Consider the following 20568-nt stretch of genomic DNA (forward strand, 5'->3'; position numbering starts at 1 on the left):
GGGGACCGATCTCCTACACTGGCCGTACACCTCTGGTGATCGTCGAGGGGACACTGAATAGTGCACGGTACATCCAAACCGTCATCGAACCCATCGTTCTACCATTCCTAGACCGGCAAGGGAACTTGCTGTTCCAACAGGACAATGCACGTCCGCATGTATCCTGTGCCACCCAACGTGCTCTAGAAGGTGTAAATCAACTACCCTGGACAGCAAGATCTCCGGATCTGTCTCCCATTGAGCATGTTTGGGACTGGATGAAGCGTCGTCTCACGCGGTCTGCACGTCCAGCACGAACGCTGGTCCAACTGAGGCGCCAGGTGGAAATGGCATGGCAAGCCGTTCCACAGGACTACATCCAGCATCTCTACGATCGTCTCCATGGGAGAATAGCAGCCTGCATTGCTGCGAAAGGTGGATATACACTATACTAGTGCCGACATTGTGCATGCTCTGTTGCCTGTGTCTATGTGCCTGTGGTTCTGTCAGTGTGATCATGTGATGTATCTGGCCCCAGAAATGTGTCAAAGTTTCCCCTTCCTGGGACAATGAATTCACGGTGTTCTTATTTCAATTTCCAGGAGTGTATCCGAAATGTCTACATGTGCTTATGAGATAAAATACTAAGTAATCTTTTTCATATTATGACTAGCCATAATCCCTACCAATAGACAGCAAAGCGAAATGATGTTCAATCTAGCCTGTGATGCACCGAAACTCTTAAGTAACCTTTAAAGCCATGAAAACGTGGAAGCAACAGGTAGCTTCAAGTGACAACGAGAACTACTGACATTTATAATTCCGAAACTAACTACCTTTTTTCTGAAGTTTATACATTATTAGAAAGTTCTGGCAACAGAACTTGGTGAAACTTTCACCTTCCTGCAAATATGCCAGGTTGAAGACTATTCTACTTAAGCACGAATTTTATTACGTCATAAATAACTTGTTCAAAACACAATTGACTCACACCTTTGTCATATTCAAAACACTACCTATAATTTTGGACTTTTAAATTAATTAGATAACACGAAAAATACATGTACTGACTTATCTATGTAATCACTAAGCCATCTTGTGATATCAGGACCTCGGCATGAAAATTTCATGTCTAATGAGGACAATTATCCAGGCAAGACCACTGAGTGCAGTCTTACGTACTGGAAGCACTCGAAAACGACCGAAGGTAGAAACAATAGTGAATAGACGAATAGAAGCCTGTTAAAAAAGGTAACGTATGCGCAGTTTTCCCAGTTGATACTTGACAGACCAACAGTTACTGTTGCATGAATGAAAAGTTCTTGGGTTCCAAAGCGCGTCAAGTAATTGAAATTACACGAGCTTTCGGCGAAGAACACCTTGACCATTGTCAAGGCTGTCTCTGTCAGTGAACTGCAGTACGCCTCTTATACACACTAGCTGTAGGCTGCGACGTCACTGGTGTCCGCGGCATCGCCATATATGGGCATATTTTCACTGCGTTTGATGCGCCCGCTTCAACCGCGCGATTGCTGGATCCCACGCCATGCTGAGCTGCAGGCCACCGTCTCTATTTAGTGAGTTATCGATGATTTTGGTTCAATGCCTTCTTTTTTCACACACTCCCAAAAGCCGTTTGTGCAAGCCACGACGAATCTTTCGTCAAATTTTATTCTGTGTCCGTTTTCTAAGGCATGCTCAGCTAAAGCAGATGGTAGCGCAGGCGATAGAACCTCTCATGCTCCTACCTGTGGTGTTCCACAGCGCGTACTGTTTGTCCGGTGCGAGACTGGCCACATTTACCAGGTATCTTGTAAACCCCCAGGAGTTCTGAGACTTGCTGCGTATTTATCTGGTCTTAGCAATTGACGGATTTTAGTTGGAGGCCTGAAGATCGATTAGATCTTGTGTCGTTTCAACAGGCGACGTATCTTGCCCCCACAAGGAACGGCAATAGATAGTGACTCACCTGTATATATGCTAATCATCAAGATTTAGTGGGTGGACTGTACGATCGGCAACCACAAAAAATTACAGGTAAATTAATGTCAGCGTAACAATGTTGGGCTGCCTCCCAGCATGGTGATTCCACCATCAACCAACAATCTAATACAGCACGTGACTCGCCTGCAGCGGACGTGGCGGCTTGTTCGGCCGCATCATGCTATCGGTCCTTGGACCACACAGCTTCGTAAACAAATTCATCTTACCTTGTACCAACTCGGGGCGGCCTATTATCTCGCCTAAATAAGCGTAACGTTACAAATATACCTTGCGAGTGTGATCAGCGTTACGTCGGGACAGACAGTACGTGCTGTGGAAAACGCAGGAAGGAGCGTGAGAGGTTCCATCGTCTACGCTACCACGAAAAATCGTGCCTTAGCTGAGCGCGCTTTACAAAACGGACACTGGATAAAACCAGAAGGAACATCCTTCTTGGTTCCCACAAACGATTTCTGGGATTGTATAATTAACAAAGCTATTGAAATAAAAATCACCAATAATACCTTGAACAGAGACGGTGGCCTGTAGCTTAGCACGGCGTGGAATCTGCGACTGCATGGTTGAAGCGGACGCATCGATTGCAGAGTCAAAATACGCCAGTATATGGCAATGGCGCGGACACCAGTGACGTCACAGCGAGCAGATAGTGTACGTAACGGGTGTACCAGCAGCCCACTGGCAGTCTTATCACTTGACAATGGCCAAGGGGTGCTTGACTGGAAGTTCGTATAGTTTTGATCACTAGGCGTGGTTGAAAACCATAGAACTTTTTATTCAACGTCAGCACCGCGAGACTGCATTCTTACGTCACTGATGTGTGATCTACTACTGTGCTATTTACGTTCGGCTACCTTTGAATGACTACGACCGATCTGTGTTTATCTGGTGGCGATAGAAAGACCCATTTATGAACAGAAGTCCACCAATTTGTTACTTTTTTATCAATTCGCAACGGTATTAATTTTGGCATTCACTAGACCTAACGCTTCTGCTTGTCGCTGTATAAACACTCATCAGTGGTGTGCTTTTGAGTGTCCAGCCTAGCCGTTGCTTCCATTAGAGGCATAATATTCAGAGGAGCAACTCACCCGTCTTGTTTTGGTGCTGCTGACTGTTATTGTTCTTGTGCGTACTCGCTGCCTGGACTCCAGAGAGACAAGTGTTGTTGGTGTCGCGCCTCTGCGTATAGCCAAGTTTCACCACAGCCAGCCGCTATATCCTTTGAAGCGCGTTCGTTTCCTGAACCTCCAATGTTATTCTGTGGAACGCACGTTTCCTCAGCGTTTCCCCGTTGTGGTGGATGAGATGGTTGGGGGGAAATTTAATAAACAGGGTCAAACCGTAGGACTGAGTTTGAACCTTCGCCCCAGTTTATTAGCTTTACCGGCATCTTTATGTCAATAGACCCCTTGATTACGTTTTCCCAGAAACTTGACGTTTGCACCAATATATTGGTCTCGAAGAGATACTGTGCGTAAAATGAATAGGACGAAAGTACACAATCAAAGACCCCTAGGAAACAGGAGAGACCACAACATCACTCTTAGAGTAAGTTGTTTTTCCACGAGTTGTCGAAAATTTCCCTAATCTCTACATTTGGTCTCCATTTTTGGTATGACGTGTGGGCCACTGCTTTCTACGAGAGGTACGTCTGGAACATGATTGGAAATACTCCAGGAGTCACTAACCAATATTATCAAATTACCTCTCACCGCATTTGCTATATGGTCTGTTGAAATAATTTGCCCGTCGTATACTGGTTTTTCTACCAGTTGTTTTAAATTTCATCTAAAGTAAATATCTGAAAAAGAAATGTGCGTTCCACATACACTATCAAATAGTGCGCCGACCCTTAGTCATTATGACTGCTTGGACTGTACTGGGGACATTGTCAATGAGGTGTCAATGTCTGTGGAGGAATGGCAGCGTATTTTTCCTCAAGAGCCGAAACCCCAGCAAATAGTGACGTCGGACGATGGAACGTGGAGCGAAGTCTACTTTCTAAGTCATTCGAAAGATGTTCCATTGGGTAGGCTAGTCCATTTAAGGAATGATGTCTACAAGCCATCGCCTCACAGACGGTTTTTATCTCAGGGTGCATGTCACGTTGATACAATAATCGGTTCCAGACGGTTCCTCTACTGTACGCAGTACACAATGCAGTAAAATCTATTCATATCCTTCCGCATTTAGCGATTTCTTACTCGCAATTACGGCACCACATCCTAACCACGAAACATACTCCTATATCACAACGCCGTCTCCTCTGCAGTGCACATGATAGCAGGTAATGTTCTCTACGAATTCGCCAAATCCGAACACTTCCATCGCACTGCCAAAGTTCTAGCGTGATCATCACTAGAAATCACTCATCCTTTGTACAGTGGCGTTGCTTTCTAGACCATATCAACCCTCGCTTAGCAGTGACAACAGAAATGTTGAAAGGTCTCTGTTGGATTCCTTTCATGTTAATTTCTTAAATCTGTTGTCATTTACGGCATAAATTCCTCTTCTAAATTTACTGTGGCGTTTCTGACTATCTGCGAGGAGACTGAGCAGTGGAACGTGTTACTTTTAAACATAAACAAGAACGATCTGTCACACTACTACACTTTAAAGCACAGTTTATATCTAATTCATATATGTAATTCATGTCTCACAGTCTCATACGGAACCTACATCCGCTTTCTTTTGTATACAATATGTGATAAGATTCTGTCATCCACCTTCCCTTCTGTGTGAAAGAATGAATGAGCAAATATATTTCTAGTTGCATGCTGGATGGTAGTAGACAAGCCTGTCTGCTAGAGAACAATAGGACCAACGTCGTAACAGGTAGCTACGCTTTCTTAAAGCAGAGAGGTTTCTATTCTTAGTATAGTCCTGTCCGTCCCATGTTGGTATAGGAAGCTGCCTCTCTGGTCACTTCCGTTTTGTATACCGAAGGGCCCTTGGTAGAAACCCAGGTCAGTCTGTCCGCGACGAGCGTCTGAAGTGTGAAGATCTCCGTCTAAGCGCGTGTCTGCTAAATCCGTAGGACAATGGATTTCTTAAGTTCAGCCTAACTGAAAATTTAATCACCTTTATTTCAGGTTTAGCTCTAAAATATATGTTATCTTAAATTGCAACGCAATGTGATTCGAGTGTACAGTTCAGAATATCTTCCGGTAGTTGCTTTGTCACTACTTTGTGAGTAAAGTGGAACCACGTGCTGTTCAGTAACTATAACTAAGATCATCAATCTTAAATGCTAATGTGCGTGGATTATAACGTCTCGTCTTGACAATATTTTTCTATATAGCAACTTTTCTTTATGTTCAACCCACGTGGGGTGTACTTTGAGAGACCAGTACCACGTGCTTATACAATTGTTTCACCCATCAGGTTAATAGTAAGACGATAGTAACCAATTCCAGGATTTTCTTTTGTAAATTGCTTTTCGATTTAATTTATTTAAATAATCAAAATTATTGTGGAGTTACGCTCTTTGTGTAAACCAAGTTGACCACGTGAAGCATGTGGTGTAAGCATCAAAGTAGCTCTCAGCTATTCTTTTCGGAAAGATTTCACAGAGAGTTAGTATGAATTTAGTATACCAGTGTGTAGTAATTACATGACGGACAGCATTGCGCTACGAACGTTACTTTTTGTGGGTGAAAACTGAATCGGTTGGTTGTGGTTAATTTCCTCTTGCATATGTTTCAACGTTCTTCGTGTGTTATTTTGTGAATGCAATCTCCCAATCTTGGCACCCTATTTGATGTGTTCAGTAAGATTACAAACTCACATTTCCACAATCCTAAATAAGGCACCAGTTTAGTTATGAATCAAGTTTAATATGCTCAAATTTCAATGATCAATCTTAAAATAAATTTCCAAATGTAAACCGATTTTTTTATTTATGTAATGCAAGGTTAACTTCCCCAGACAGCTCACAGCTTTTATCCCACTTTTATGGTCATGAATATCATCACCGCTTTCATAGCAAATTAAGGTAACAACATTGCAATGTGTTTCCTATAGGGAGCTGCTCGACCGCTGTACCTCATTATTTTCAACTCCTTGCTCACTCATTATGCTACATGGGCTGTTGTTAACACTTTGGAACGGACGAGTGTTTCTTTTTGCTAATTTCGAGCGATATTTTACAAGCACGCTCCGCAATGCTCGACGGTTGCTGTTCCTCCTTACAGGATATCTGCCTGGCCTTGCTTTAGTTGTGATCGTTCCTTCACCTTTCGACTTCAAAATACCAACAAAGTTGAATGGGCAACTTTAGAAGAGTTGAAATGTCCCTGATGATCCAGTTGTACTCGTGTACCGCGCAACTGCGCCTGCGGCCACAGATGCAAATGCGTCAGTCGATCTGTGTTGGCATGTCGATATATCCTTGTGAGCTGACCTGTGACGACTATTACACCAAGTGGCGGATTTCATGATTTATCAAGGTTGAAACCACTATCTCTATTAATTAAATTCGTCGTCAAGCGAAACTCAATTGCCTCCTTCACTATAGAGTCCCAAAAAGATGATGTTGTAAAAATTTCGACGTTGTCATACAACATAATGTGACCAGTGTCAATACAGTGCTCTGCCACTGCCGACCTGTTGGGTTGTAGAAGTCGTGTGTACCTCCGGTGTTCTGTACATCTTTCTTGCAAAGTACGAGTTGTTTGTCTAATGTAAGAAAGGCCACATTCACATGGAATTTTGTAAACTCCAGATTTTCGAAAAAAGCAAATCATCATTGACGGAACCCACGAGTGCAGCTGTCTTGGGTGGAGGACGAAAAATCACTTTTCTTTGTGTCTGCTGAGAATCCGTCCTATTTTTCATGAGAGGCTACCCACATATGGCAGGAAGGCCATCGATTTAAAGGTTTCTTCGTCCACTTCTGCTTTCTTTGTGGCCTATTTCGGTTTCATTTTCAGTACCTTCTGTATTTGCTGTGGGGAGTACCCGTTGTCTTCAAACACTCTTTGTAAGTGGGAAAATTCATCTTTAAGACTGCTTTCGTCGAAAAAATATGCGCTCTATGGGTCAAAGTTCGGAGATCACTCATCGTCTGGGCAGGATGGTGGCAGCTATTTGCACGTAAATACAAACCCGTGCGCGTCGGCTTTCGATACACCTCATGTCCGAAAGTGCCATCCTCTCTGGGCCGAACCAGAACGTCCAAGAATGGAAGGCATCCCTCCTTTTCATTCGCATTGTGCACGTCTCTGCCGCCGACCAACGTCTCTGGCGCATTTGCATTTGTGGCTGCATGCGCAGTACACGACTATAAACGGACGAAGCGAGCACTGGAGCGGCAGTCTTGCGGCTCACTCTGAAGATGGCTGAACGTTATACAGCCGAAATATTAGAAGGATAATTCTTGCGGTTGCACACCCGAAACTTAATGGAACAGTCTTTGTGCCGCTAAAACCTGAATATTCACATCCAGTGACTAGTCCACGTTCCAAATCAATGAGCTCTTCTGGCCGACTCATTCTGCATTTACTGATTTTCTTTTGCCAACAAAATACTGCTGCAACCTTTTGTACTGGTGGGTCCATCTCTCACGAAATCTAACGATCGATTCCGCGTTGCAAAAAAGTGTCCTTTTATTAGATAGTGCATATAGCGATGGCTATCTTGCCAGCAAACAACATCAATATACACGGTCCAGTCACGTTCTACTCACCGCCTACGTTCGACATCAACGTTCAGTAACCACTAAAAGATGGCAGTGGCAGCACTAGCGAGTCGTGGGGACGCGACGAAAGAGTGCAGTCGTCGTCGTAATGCACAAATAGAGCGATTTATCTGGTGGCTAGATCGGCATTATCATTGGCTGTCGGGCGAAGGGTGGAAGCATTTGCAGTCAGCTAAGTTCGTAAACCAATCGCGTGCTGTCATGGTTAAAGCACAGGGTGTCCCAAAACGAATGACACTATTTTAAATAGAATAGAATAATTTATTAGGAATAAGGGCTTAACACCAACGAACTGCATACTAAATTACTTTACAGACGTTTATAAAAATCAATCATAAATGTTCCGTTCATCCCAAACTGAGGGTAAGGCGTCTTCTTTCACGGAAGCTACATAATCTGATATTCTGCTTTTTAGTTCATCAATGTCACGAGGTGAGAGAGGAACGTAAACACATTAATATATCCCATGGTGTTAAGTCAGGGGACCTAGAAGGCAAAGAGTGTGAAGCCTGCTCTCGTGGGCCTCTACGCCCTATCCAACGTTGAGGCAGTCTGGTCAGCATTCGTAGCGACATCTAGCTGCTTTTTTCTGAATCTCTAGACCATGCCGACTACATCTAACGCCGTTTCAGTTACCTAGTGACATTTATCTCAATATTATTACAAATTAAAATTGGTCATTATTTTTAGGACACCCTGTATAATGTGCATGGCAAAATGATGTTATCCTAAACAGGCGGCGAGGCAACTGTGGTGCGTCACTTGCCATATACGAAGAAGAAATGCAGATGGTTAACGGGTATTCATTGGCAAATATATTATACTAGAACTGACATGTGATTATATTTTCACGCAATTTGGGTGCATAGATCCTGAGAAATCAGTATACACAACAGCCACCACTGTCTGTAATAGCGGCCTTGATACGCCTGGGCATTGAGTCAAACAGAGCTTGGATGGCGTGTACAGGTACAGCTGCCCATGGAGCTTCAACATGATACCACAGTTTATCAAGAGTAGTGACTGGTGTATTGTGACGAGCCAGTTACTCAGCAGTCTAACATTTTCTGTATCCAGAAACGCCCATGCAGGACCTGCAACATGCAGCCGTGCATTATCCTGCTGAAATATAAGGTTTCGCAGGGATCGAATGAAGGGTAGAGCCACGGATCATAACATCTCAAATGTAACGTCCATTGTTCAAAGTGCCGTCAATGCGAACAAGAGGTGATCCAGAAGTGTAACCAATGGCACCCCATACCATCACGCCGGGTGATACGCCAGTATGACGATGACGAATACACGTTTCCATTGTGCGTTCACCGCGATATTGCCACACACGGATGCGACCATCATGATGCTGTAATCAGAACCTGGATTAATCCGAAAAAATGTTTTGCCATTCGTGCACCCAGGTTCGTCGTTGAGTACACCATCGCAGGCGCTCCTGTCTGTGATGCAGCGTCAAGGGTAACCTCAGCCGTTGTCTCCGAGCTTATAGTCCATGCTGCTGCAAACGTCGTCGAACTGTTCGTGCAGATGGTTGTTGTCTTGAAAACGTCCCCATCTGTTGACTCGGGGATCGAGACGTGGCTGCACGATCCGTTACAGCCATGCGGATAAGATGCCTTCCATCTCGGCTGCTAGTGATACGAGGCCGTTGGGATCCAGCACGGCGTTCCGTATTACCCTCCTGAACTCACCGATTCCATATTCTGTAAACAGTCATTGGATCTCGACCAACGTGAGCAGCAATGTCGCGATACGATAAACCGCAATCGCGATGGGCTACAATCTGACCTTTATCAAAGTCGGAAACGCGATGGTACGCATTTCTCCTCCTTACACTAGGGCATCACAACAACGTTTCACCAGGCAACGCCTGTCAACTGCTGTTTGTGTATGAGAAATCGGTTGGAAAGTTTCCTCATGTCAGCAAGTTGTAGGTGTCGCCACCGGCGCCAACGTTATGTTAATGTTCTGGTAAGCTCATCATTTGCATATCACAGCATCTTCTCCTTGTCGGTTAAATTTCGCGTCTGTAGCACGTCATCTTCGTGGTGTCGCAATTTTAATGGCCAGTGGTGTATACGGGCTAAGAGACTTGCAGTTTAGCAAATGACCACGTTGCTGCACATGGGCCTCCACAGCAGGTGCCTGGTCCGTACAGCCATGCTGACTGCAGTTCATCGGCGACGAAGGCTGGACTTTGCATGTCAGCGCCGCAAATGCACGTCCGCGGAGAGGTGACAGGTAACCTTTGGAGATAAACCACGTTTTAAGCTCCATCTGACAGATGGCCGTAGTCGTGTATGGCGTGATGCGTCTGAAAAGAAACACCGTACAACACGTCTGAATGATCCAGGGCAGAGGGCATTCCCTGTGTGATCTCTTCATTCTGGAAGGCACAGTGGATCTACACAAATACGTACACATTATTGGGGACTGTCTCAAACACAGTATCTAGTTTGCTTTTTCTCGCCACAGTTCCACCTATCACCAGGACAACGTGACACACAGCTCACAGTGTACATGTGTGGTTTGAGAAGTACCACGATGAGTTTACTGCTCTTTCCCGGTCACGAAACTCCTCGGATTTAAACCCAGCCGAGGATCTATGGGACCACCTCGATTGAAACGTCCTCGTCGTGTATTGTCAGCTGGGAAACCTAGTCCATCTGGCCACGGCACTAAGGGCGGCACGGTTCCACATATCTGTCGGTACCTTCCAAAATATCACTGGCTTTTCCTGTACGTCTTGCAGTAGTCTGTGCTGCAAAAGATGGCTGTTCAGGCTGTTGACAGGTGGTCACATTAATATGACTGGACAATGTATAATGAAGAATTAAATTTTTGAAAAACACTAAAATAAAACGATGCAGAAACAATATATCTGAAGACCTAAGTGACAAACCTTCAAGTTAAATTACTACTTGCCTGACTGGCTGCTGCCTTGAAAGAGCTGAAGGCTTGCCTACTAACTACAACTGTAGCTACAACACTGAGGTGACGAAGTCATGAGATAGCGGTATGTACATACAGGGTGAAAAGTACTTAAACCGACAAACTCTGGGATGTTCTAGGGGACATCAAAACAAATATTTTTCCCTAATGTCATTTTTTCCTATGAGGATTATTTAAATCGGTGGAGGCCGTATTACGCTCTTCAGTTGTAGGCAACTGCTGTCCACCAGTATAGCAGTGCATTGTCTCTGTTTACTAGTGAAGCGATACACCTGGAGTGAGTACACTGATATGGTTGGTCAGTACTACGTAGCGCACCACAACGGACGAGCTGTACAGCGGGTTTATCAACAACAATATCCTAATCGCCGTATCCCGCATCATACGACCTTTGCTGCTGTGTACCATCGTCTGCGTGAGACCGGGTCATTTAGCAGATTACCTGAACAGAGACGCCGTACCACGGTAACGGCGCAATTTGAGGAAGCTGCCTTGCAACATGTGGAGCGGGAGCCTTCAATCAGCATTCGTAAAATTGCACGTAACATGGGGACGAATCAGACGAATGTGAGAACAGTCTTTCGAGAGCAATTGTTACGTCCATTCACATACAGCGTGCCCACAACCTGGAACCAGTTGATTATCCACGCAGAGCACAGTTTTCACAGTGGTACGTGGAACAGTGTGAAATGCATCTTACATTTCCATCCTCTATGTTGTTTTCCGACGAAGTAACGTTCGGCCGTGATGGAGTCTTCAACATGCACAATTCGCATGTTTGGAGTGGGGATAACCCACATGCCACAGTTACTAACGCTGATCAAGTGCGGTTCTTCGTTAATGTGCGGGTCGGTGTTGCTGGGGACTGTTTAATTGGGCCGTATCTGCTACCTAGGCCATTAAATGGCAGGCACTATTACAATTTTCTCGCCAGTGCATTGCCAGAATTTCTGGAAGACGTCCCGCTCCCTACAAGACAACACATGTGGTTCGAACATGACGGTGCGCCAGCACATTTCAGTTGTCGTGTGCGTCGATTCCTGGAGCGGCGGTTCCCAGAAACGTGGAGCTGTACCATGGCGTGCTCGATCCCCAGATATGTCCCCTCTGGACTGTTTTGTGTGGGTAGAAATGCGCAACCTTGTTTCTATAACTCCTGTTGCCCGGATAGTAACAGCAGCAGGAACAATTCAGGATGCGCCTGGGGTTTAATCCCGTGTTAGGCAGAACATGATCCGACGGTGTAACCTTTGTTTACGTGTCAATGGAGGAGTTATTGAAAATCTACTGTTATTGAAACTGAGTTGTGTTAATCTGTTGTCTCTGGGTCATACAAAATGGAAAAGTGTTTGTTGGTTTAAATAATTTGCCGCCAGAGAAATCTTCCTCTACCGGTTTAAATACTCCTCATAGGAAAAAAATGACATTAAGCAAAAATATTTGTTTTGCTGTCCCCTACAACCTCCCTGAGTTTGTCGGTTTAAATACTTTTCACCCTGTATACAGATTGTGGTAGTATTGCGTAAACTATAAAAGGGAAGCGCAGTGATGGAGCTGTAGTTTGTACTCAGGTGATTCATATGAAAAAGCGTCACAGGACAGAATTAAGACCGAAAGCAGAAAGATAGTTCAAGCTAGACGCAGGGGACATTCCATTTCGGAAATCGTTAGGGAATTGGGTATTCTGATATTCACAGTGTCAAGAGCATGCGGAAATACCAAATTTGACGCATTACCTCCCCGCACGGCCTTCACTTAATGACCGAGAGCAGTGGCTTTTGCATAGAGTTGTCACTGCTAACAGACAAGCAACAATGCGGGAAATAACCGCAGAAATCCATGTCGGATATACGATGAACATATCTATTAGGCCAGTGGCAGAAGAAGAGAGAGACGAGTGCCTTTGTTAACAGCAAGACACTGCCTCCAGTGCCTCTCCTGGGGTCGTGACCATATCTGGTGAATCCTAGACGATTGGAAAACCGTGGCCTGGTCAGGTGAGTACCGACTTCAGTTGGTAAGACCTGCTGATAGGGTTAGAGTTGTCTACAAGGCACTGTGCGAGCTGGTGGTGGGTCCATAAAGGTGTGGGTTGTTTTTACCTGGAATGGACTGGGTCCAGAGGATATTCGCATCACTTGAGACCATGTGCAGCCATTATTGGACGTCATGTTCCCAAACAACGATGGAATTTTTACGGATAACAATGTGACACGTGGTTTAAAGAACACTGTGGACAGTTCGAGCGAATGATTTTGCCACCCAGATGTCCGACAGCTATCCCATGGCACATTTCTCGGGCATCATCGAGAGATCAGTTCGAGGAACTCCCGCACCCGAAACACTTTCGCAGTGACGGACAGCTATAGAGACAGCATGGCTCAATATTTCTGTAGGAGATTTCAAACGACTTGTTGAATGCATGCCGAGTAGCTGCACTATGCTTGGAAAAAGGAGGTCCTACATGAGATTAGGCAGTATCCCATGACTTTTGTCACCCCCAGAGTATTACTACTACAGTATTCTACACTGGCATGTGCATGTTTCGGCAGTCCTGGAGTCTACGCATATGGGTGCCCACTGTACTTCTTTTGGTAAGATTTCTGTAACTATCTTGATAATGGCTACCATTCTGTGCCACATTAGTAAAATTTTGTTACTCTCCTACTTGCTCCTCGACCCAGAGATGGGTCGTTTGGGAAAGAACTGGTCAAAGGAACGGTTCACCAAGATGAACGGAACGAGCGAGGAGCGAATTCTAAGGAACGGTCTTTCATAGTTCACTTCGGTCACGGCTTTCTACTTATAGTTCCCGGGAACGGGAAACGGCCGGGTTCGTTCCCGCGGTCTCACGTCAGCCGGTCTCGTTCTAGCCTCGGTCCCGTTCCCGTCTGTCTAGGTCTCACTCGGCCGGACTCTTCCTTCTTTGCGTGGCCACTCGTCGCAGTTCCACTGCCGACTGCTAATAGTTACTTCAGTATCGAGCTGTTGTTCGTTTCGCACGCTCATTCTAGATTTGTTTCAAACCTTTTTTGAACTCTGAACTTCTGGTTCTTTTCGTATTCTATTCAGCGTCCACGACCCGTAATTAAAATGTATTTTATAATTACGTGAACTACATAAAAATTATGTAGTATGTAATACATACATCTTTTCAGGTAACAAAACGGCGTATCAGCTTACTTCACTGTATCGACAAACAGCAGAAGAAATACTTGTAAAAGGCAAGATTTTTGTTATTACACATGCAAAGGACGTCGGCACGGCACACACGAGTGGCCTTTTTCGTCTTTTTTTTTTTATCCAAGGTAAAAGAGCATGTTATTGTTATGGAAGGCAGACCGAGTTACAAACCAAATGAAGTCCGCGCTTGGTAATCGAGTGTATGGTGTCACATTTTGTAAAGAGAATATGATAACTCCTACAATATTTCAGTAGCACACGGTGGGGCACGAAAAATCGACCCCAAGTACTAGACTGCTCATTGTCGCTTACCAATCGTCATCTACTGTCTGGTAAGTTGTTTCCTTTAGTTTATTTGTTGTTTAGTCACTGCCCAATTATTACATATTTATCTATTCTGCACGTAGCGGACAACAAATCGTGCGTAATTAGCGAGCAGTCTGTACTCGGGGCCGGTTTTTCGTGCGCCATCTTTTATTATTTCACTACGATCAGCCACTTAACGCTACAGTTGACTAAACGAAGTGTTCCGCTGAATCATGAAAATTACAAGTGTGTGAGAATTCTGGTGAGAATGAAAACTCTGTACTCCTGGGGAGGGGCGGAGGGGGGGGGGGGGGGAGCCAAGTCGTCCTCTTGGCGACTTCTATCTTCAGTCACCTATGCTACTAATTTTCAATTTTTCGTAAGAATCATACACCAAGCACAATGAACGGTGAACAAGTAAAAATGAACAGTTCCCAAAAAAGAGCGATCACCAGTGAACTAATTCCCAAGGATGAACGACTTTGCCCATCTCCACTTCGAACCTCTTGACGTTAGTCTGACAGAGCGCACAGCTGAAAACAGAAGTACTGGAAATGGTGCTTCAGCATACCTTGCCCTCGACTTTGTCGTCAGCCTTGATCAGCTGCGGCTGCGGCACGATGGCTACCGCGGAGGCGTAGGCGGCGGCCTGGGGCGGGGGAGGTGCCTGCCTGTATAGCGGCCAAGCGGGCACCAACGGCGGCTGCTGCTGCTGCTGCTGCTGCTGCTGCTGGTGGTGACCGTAGATACAGAGGGGCACGTGCTGCCCGCCAGAGTGGATCGGCAGCGGCACCAGCTGTCCACCGTCCAGCGTCTTGTGCGTGCCACCGTTCTGCAACGGTAAACAGGACGTGCCTCAGCAATCAGATGTGTACTGGTTCTCCTTCCAGCTGCCTGTCCCCTACCTCCTCCGCCGCGGCGATTACTACAGCTCAATCTGCCGCTACGGCGACAAGAGTACGTGTGTTGTGAGATGCTGGTGGTAAGCTCCTATGGGACCAAACTGCTGGGGTCATCGTTCCCTAGGCTTACACTATTTAAAATAACTAACTTACGCTAAACACACACACACACACACACACACACACACACACACACACACACACACACACACACACACACACACACACACACACACACACACACACACACACACACACACACACACACACACACACACACACAAGCGAGGGGAGGGAGGGGAGTGAGTGAGTGAGTGAGTGAGTGAGTGAGTGAGTGAGTGAGTGAGTGAGTGAGTGGAGTGAGTGAGTGAGTGAGTGAGTGAGTGAGTGAGTGAGTGGAGTGAGTGAGTGAGTGGAGTGAGTGAGTGAGTGGAGTGAGTGAGTGGAGTGAGTGAGTGGAGTGAGTGAGTGGAGTGAGTGAGTGGAGTGAGTGAGTGGAGTGAGTGAGTGGAGTGAGTGAGTGGAGTGAGTGAGTGGAGTGAGTGAGTGAGTGGAGTGAGTGGAGTGAGTGAGTGAGTGGAGTGAGTGGAGTGAGTGAGTGAGTGAGTGAGTGAGTGAGTGAGTGAGTGAGTGAGTGAGTGAGTGAGTGAGTGAGTGAGTGAGTGAGTGAGTGAGTGAGTGAGTGAGTGAGTGAGTGAGTGAGTGAGTGAGTGAGTGAGTGAGTGAGTGAGGGAGGGAGGGAGGGAGGGAGAACTCGACCCTCCGACGGGGCTGGGGGAGGGGGAGGGGAGGGGAGGGGGGCAGCCGCGCGAACCGTGGCATGGCGGCTGACACCACGTGGCTACCCCGCGCGCCGTGTGCACTTAAACACAGCGGTTAGTCTCCGCTATCCTGGCGAGCATCACGGAAACCTTTCAGTCTGCTGCACCCGACAACAGTTTGCGCTATCAATTCAACAGGGCCAGCCATGTTTATATTTGCGGCGATAGTTTCATTGAAGTATTTATGATAACGGCGGGAGCAGCAAAATGAACAAACCAAACTTAAAGGAGACTGAGAAGAAATTAATAATTGGGGAATATGTACCACTCACGATACAGACCGCCAAGTCCAGCAGGGTAAAGTCCTAGCGTGTTTATGAGGCAGCTTGAAAATTATATATATATATATATATATATATATATATATATATATATATATATATATATATATATATATATATATATATATAATCGGTATGTGTCAGAAAGTCGTTTCTGAAAGTATTTGTATGGAGTGTAGCCATGTATGGAAGTGAAACATGGACGATAAATAGTTTTGACAAGAAGAGAATAGAAGCTTTAGAAATGTGGTGCTACAGAAGAATGCTAAAGATTAGAGGGTAGATCACATAACTAATGATGAAGTATTGAAGAGAGTTGGGGAGAAGAGGCGTTTGTGGCACAACTTGACAAGAAGAAGGGACAGGTTGGTAGGACATGTTCTGAGGCATGAAGGGATCACAAATTTAGCATTGGAAGGCAGCGTGGAGGGTAAACATCGTAGAGGGAGACCAAGAGATGAATACACTAAGCAGATTCAGATGGATGTAGGTTGCAGTAAGTACTGGGAGATGGTGAAGCTTGCACAGGATAGAGTAGCATGGAGAGCTGCATCAAACCAGCTCAGGACTACTACTGCATGTGTCTCGCAATGCAAATTGTGTAAAAAGTTACTGTACGCACATTCAGGAACACCTGTAGTCAGTTACGACAGGTTTGTAAATTTGACCAGCAGTTTTCTCCATAAGTATTTTGAAAGAGGAAAAAGACTTAGCGCACGTTTTCACACACTTGTCAGCCGCTAAGGACTTGAGGTCGTTTAGCGGTACTTAGGCTTTGAAACTCTACGGCAGACATTGGAACAGGAAAAAAAATATGGCTCAAGGGACATTAAAAACCACATTCTGGTGGTATACAAACTAGTGCGAAGAAAGCTTAGTATGAATGAAAAACTTATTCCAGATGTGAACATTTTAGATTAACGTAACACGAAAAACTTCATGTTTGCTAAACTGCATTTGGGGAATTTATAATGAACTATTTTGGCCACTGGGAGTGAACTCAGCAAAGCCGCAATACACATCCTGGAAAAGTAACTAAAATTGGTTTTACTGGGGTCATATATGGCTGGAACACACAAAGGTTGCAGAAACTAGTCTTCGAAGTCCTTGCCTTAGTTGGCGTTGCAGTATAATAGATATCTTCAGTTGCTTAGAAACAAAGGATCTCGACATTCAGAAATGTATTACAGGTGACATGATGATTATTATGATTCGGATAGAGAATAACCAGTTCTAGTCTAAAGAGGGTGAAAGTGCACAGAAAAGGTTCCTCTAGAAGTAAATAAGCCCGAAATACGCCGAAAAGAGAAAAAAAAAGACAAAATCCGCTATTTCCTGACGTGTAAAATGACTCATAATGAATGTATATTTCATTGAGCCTCGTATTGTGATACTCTGATATTTTAAACAACTTCCAGACCCTACTCAAGACACTACAGTGAACGATTACAGAGTAAACTGCTACGCAGCGTAGCACAGCGGGAAGACTGTCCTGCGTGGGTTGGCCTATCTTGACTTGGATGGGTGTAAAGCAGCGTGCCCGATCGTTGATAACGTGCGACAGCTTGCCTGCCTAACAGGCCAGCAAGGGTATGTTACAACCTGAGTGCGTACACCTGTGATAGCAATTCTCTGTAATAAATGTATCTGTCTACTCAGAAAAGCAACCGAGCCATGTAACGTAAGCACCAGAAACGAATTGTCAAGAAGAATGTAACTGACTTTGCCTTGGTAGTTCAAACATAGAAAATATTCGAATCTTCATTCAATAAGATTCTCAACTGAGTTGATCCAGAAAATAACCGATTTACCAGAAAAATGCAGCCTAATACTGAAAAAAAAATATTGGTGGCAGACGTTTATTGCAAAATAAGAGCTATCTAATCAATTTAATTTCGTATTTTGCGCTTACTTCCGTAAACTGGTGACAGTGTAAGACACAAATGACTACTTGTGAACTGACTTTTTATAAATGGTGAACCAGAACTTCACAAACTTCGGCAGATTGCCGACGGCTATTTCCTAAGTTTCGCTGTGAAGGATCCGTGGTCTACGGTGGTTCGCTACACAGTATTTTTTTTCTTTTTCTTTACAACCCACATTTATCATTGCATCTGTTTTGCTCTGTAAGTATCTGTACAACAGTGCAAATATCTATGGAGGTGGTCGTCGAACTGCGAGCCGCGTCAAGTATTGAAGCGGCCCGCTGTTCTCAGCTGTCGTCGTAGTAAATTTAACCAGCCAAATCGAAAGATGTTAAATAATGTTAAGAGCTTCTTGAAAGTGTAGTTTTTTCTGCTCAGTAACAAAAAGACAGCGAAGTAACGCTTTAAGATGTGTTTACTTTTAATTGACTGATGTATCCGACGGTGAGATAGGTAAATATGAGCTCTTACCTTACAGGCTGAGCGGTAAGCAGCGCGGCAAGTGCCGGGTTAGAAGATGTGACGGGAATATCTTGCCTTCTTCCAATACTGCAACTCACGGGCATACGTGTAATTGTACCTATGGTATGGTATGAATATTGACACGGAAGTAACATTTATTCGTGAATGCTCATTATAGAGGCTGCAATTTTTAAATGCTCTACTTATTTATAGCAACCAACATTAAATTAATTGGGGCCTTTTAATACTATGCAGTGGATAGAAGGAAACAAGCATTTCAATAATTTATAAGACTTTCGTAATGGTGACTCATATTCAACAGCGCATTTAAATTTTAAGTTCAAATATCATTAATCAAAGTCATTCGTATACATAGCAAAAACAGCAACAACTCACCATGGAACTATACTGTCAACTTTTTGATCGCTGAGATTGGAAGCAACCTGAAATCCAGTTGATACGAGGTGTTCCGAATAGTGGAGACTTTCAAAGTTCAGTACTTGGAGGCACGGCGGAGAACTAAGGAGTCCATACTACATCAAGTTGCTAATAATTTATCAGTTTATTTTGGTTACCAATCAAAGCTTGCTTTCGGAATGCATTTAATTCCACTTTTACTGTACTTGTATCGACAGAAAATGAAGCTGGAACTCCGAAACCAATGCTTGTTTGCTTACTGGTACTGCTTCTTGTTCGTTACATTTTCACTCTTCACCTCAAATGCACAAGATTTTTTATGTTCGCGTTTGCAAAAAACTTACCTACGTGTTCTCTGCTAGACCATAAATGTACGAAATAACGGAAGACCGAAAGCATGTTGTCGTATTATGTACATATCGTCAAAGTGAACGATTTTGAAGCGTCAAGGAAACAGAACAGCATAGAGGTGTACCTCTATGCAGAACACAGTTCTTGTTCCATTAGATTGTCATTTAATTAGTTTCACTGTAGTTCACAAATAATCTCACTTTGAAATCTTACCTATGATGCGTCATTCAGTGTGAGTGTAACAACAGCAATTTACAGGATAAGAAAGAATTTTTAAGCATGTTCAAGCACTCTTAACCCTGTGTAATGAACATTTTGTTTTAACACGTGTGACTTTTTTTGGTAATGATAGCCTAACCTGTGTAACCTATAAGCCCACCTCTCCAACAGCAGCCTATCTGCTTATTTTCTCGGAATATTTCTCCCCAGTAACTGTTAGTTTTTCAGGAATAACCGAACATGGCACAATTAGAATGTATGTCTACTTTGATAATCTGCTTCATTTATTTTTGAACGTCATTTTGAATTTTTCAAAGTATGTAAGTCTATACCATTCTTTGTGATATACCAACAGTTAGTTGCATGTTCAATGTATCATTTGCATGATAAATAATCATGACGTGAAACTAGTCACTATCTTAAAATAATTTTTTTTGTAAGTATTCCTCCTTGCTGACCAATTATTAGATTTTTGTTTTTTAACTAAAATTGATATTACTAGGGTCATATTAGTAATCCCTACCTATCACCATTTGCACATTACAATTATAGATGTGTCTTCAGAGGAGTAGGAGTTGTCAAAGAGAAATGTTTTCAGTTTTGTTTCAGATTCTACTTTGCTGTGTCAGGCATGTTATATCACTGGACAAGCGATCAAAGCTTTTTGTTACAGTGCTGTGAACCACTGTTTGTGATACGGACAACTTTGATGTGGCGTAATGAACGTCATATTTTCTTATGGTGTTTTAATTATGTACACCATTGTCCCTGTCGGAGCGCAGTGTATTATTTACGACACATTTCATGATGAGATAAACACCTGTCTCCGGTTGTTCTAGGCATAATCTTTTTTTAAAGATGGAGGAAATTTGGACAATGAATAATAACCAGCGGGAGGCGTTTAGGACATGAGATGCTGCACCAACAATAAGTGCTGTCACGCAGCCGTGTGTTGTAAGGGGAAGAAATCGTTGATACAGTTGACAACTTCTTTTGCCACCATAGTTATCGTTGATGATCATATTTTTGGTGTGTTGCAAAAACTGGACTGACGTC

At 44.0% G+C, this 20568-nt stretch overlaps 1 protein-coding gene across 2 annotated transcripts in view; it reads right to left on the bottom strand.

The window, feature by feature from the left end:
- Nucleotides 1-20568, bottom strand: part of LOC126320146 (uncharacterized) — a 212544-nt gene that overhangs the window by 16175 nt on the left and 175801 nt on the right. For both annotated transcript variants that reach the window (XM_049993758.1, XM_049993757.1), the window contains one exon: nt 14706-14966. In XM_049993758.1, coding sequence (XP_049849715.1) covers nt 14706-14966 — 261 coding nt within the window. The remainder of the gene's footprint in view (nt 1-14705; nt 14967-20568) is intronic.

Source organism: Schistocerca gregaria, chromosome 2 (assembly GCF_023897955.1).
Source record: "Schistocerca gregaria isolate iqSchGreg1 chromosome 2, iqSchGreg1.2, whole genome shotgun sequence".
Taxonomy (NCBI): Eukaryota; Metazoa; Arthropoda; class Insecta; order Orthoptera; family Acrididae; genus Schistocerca; species Schistocerca gregaria.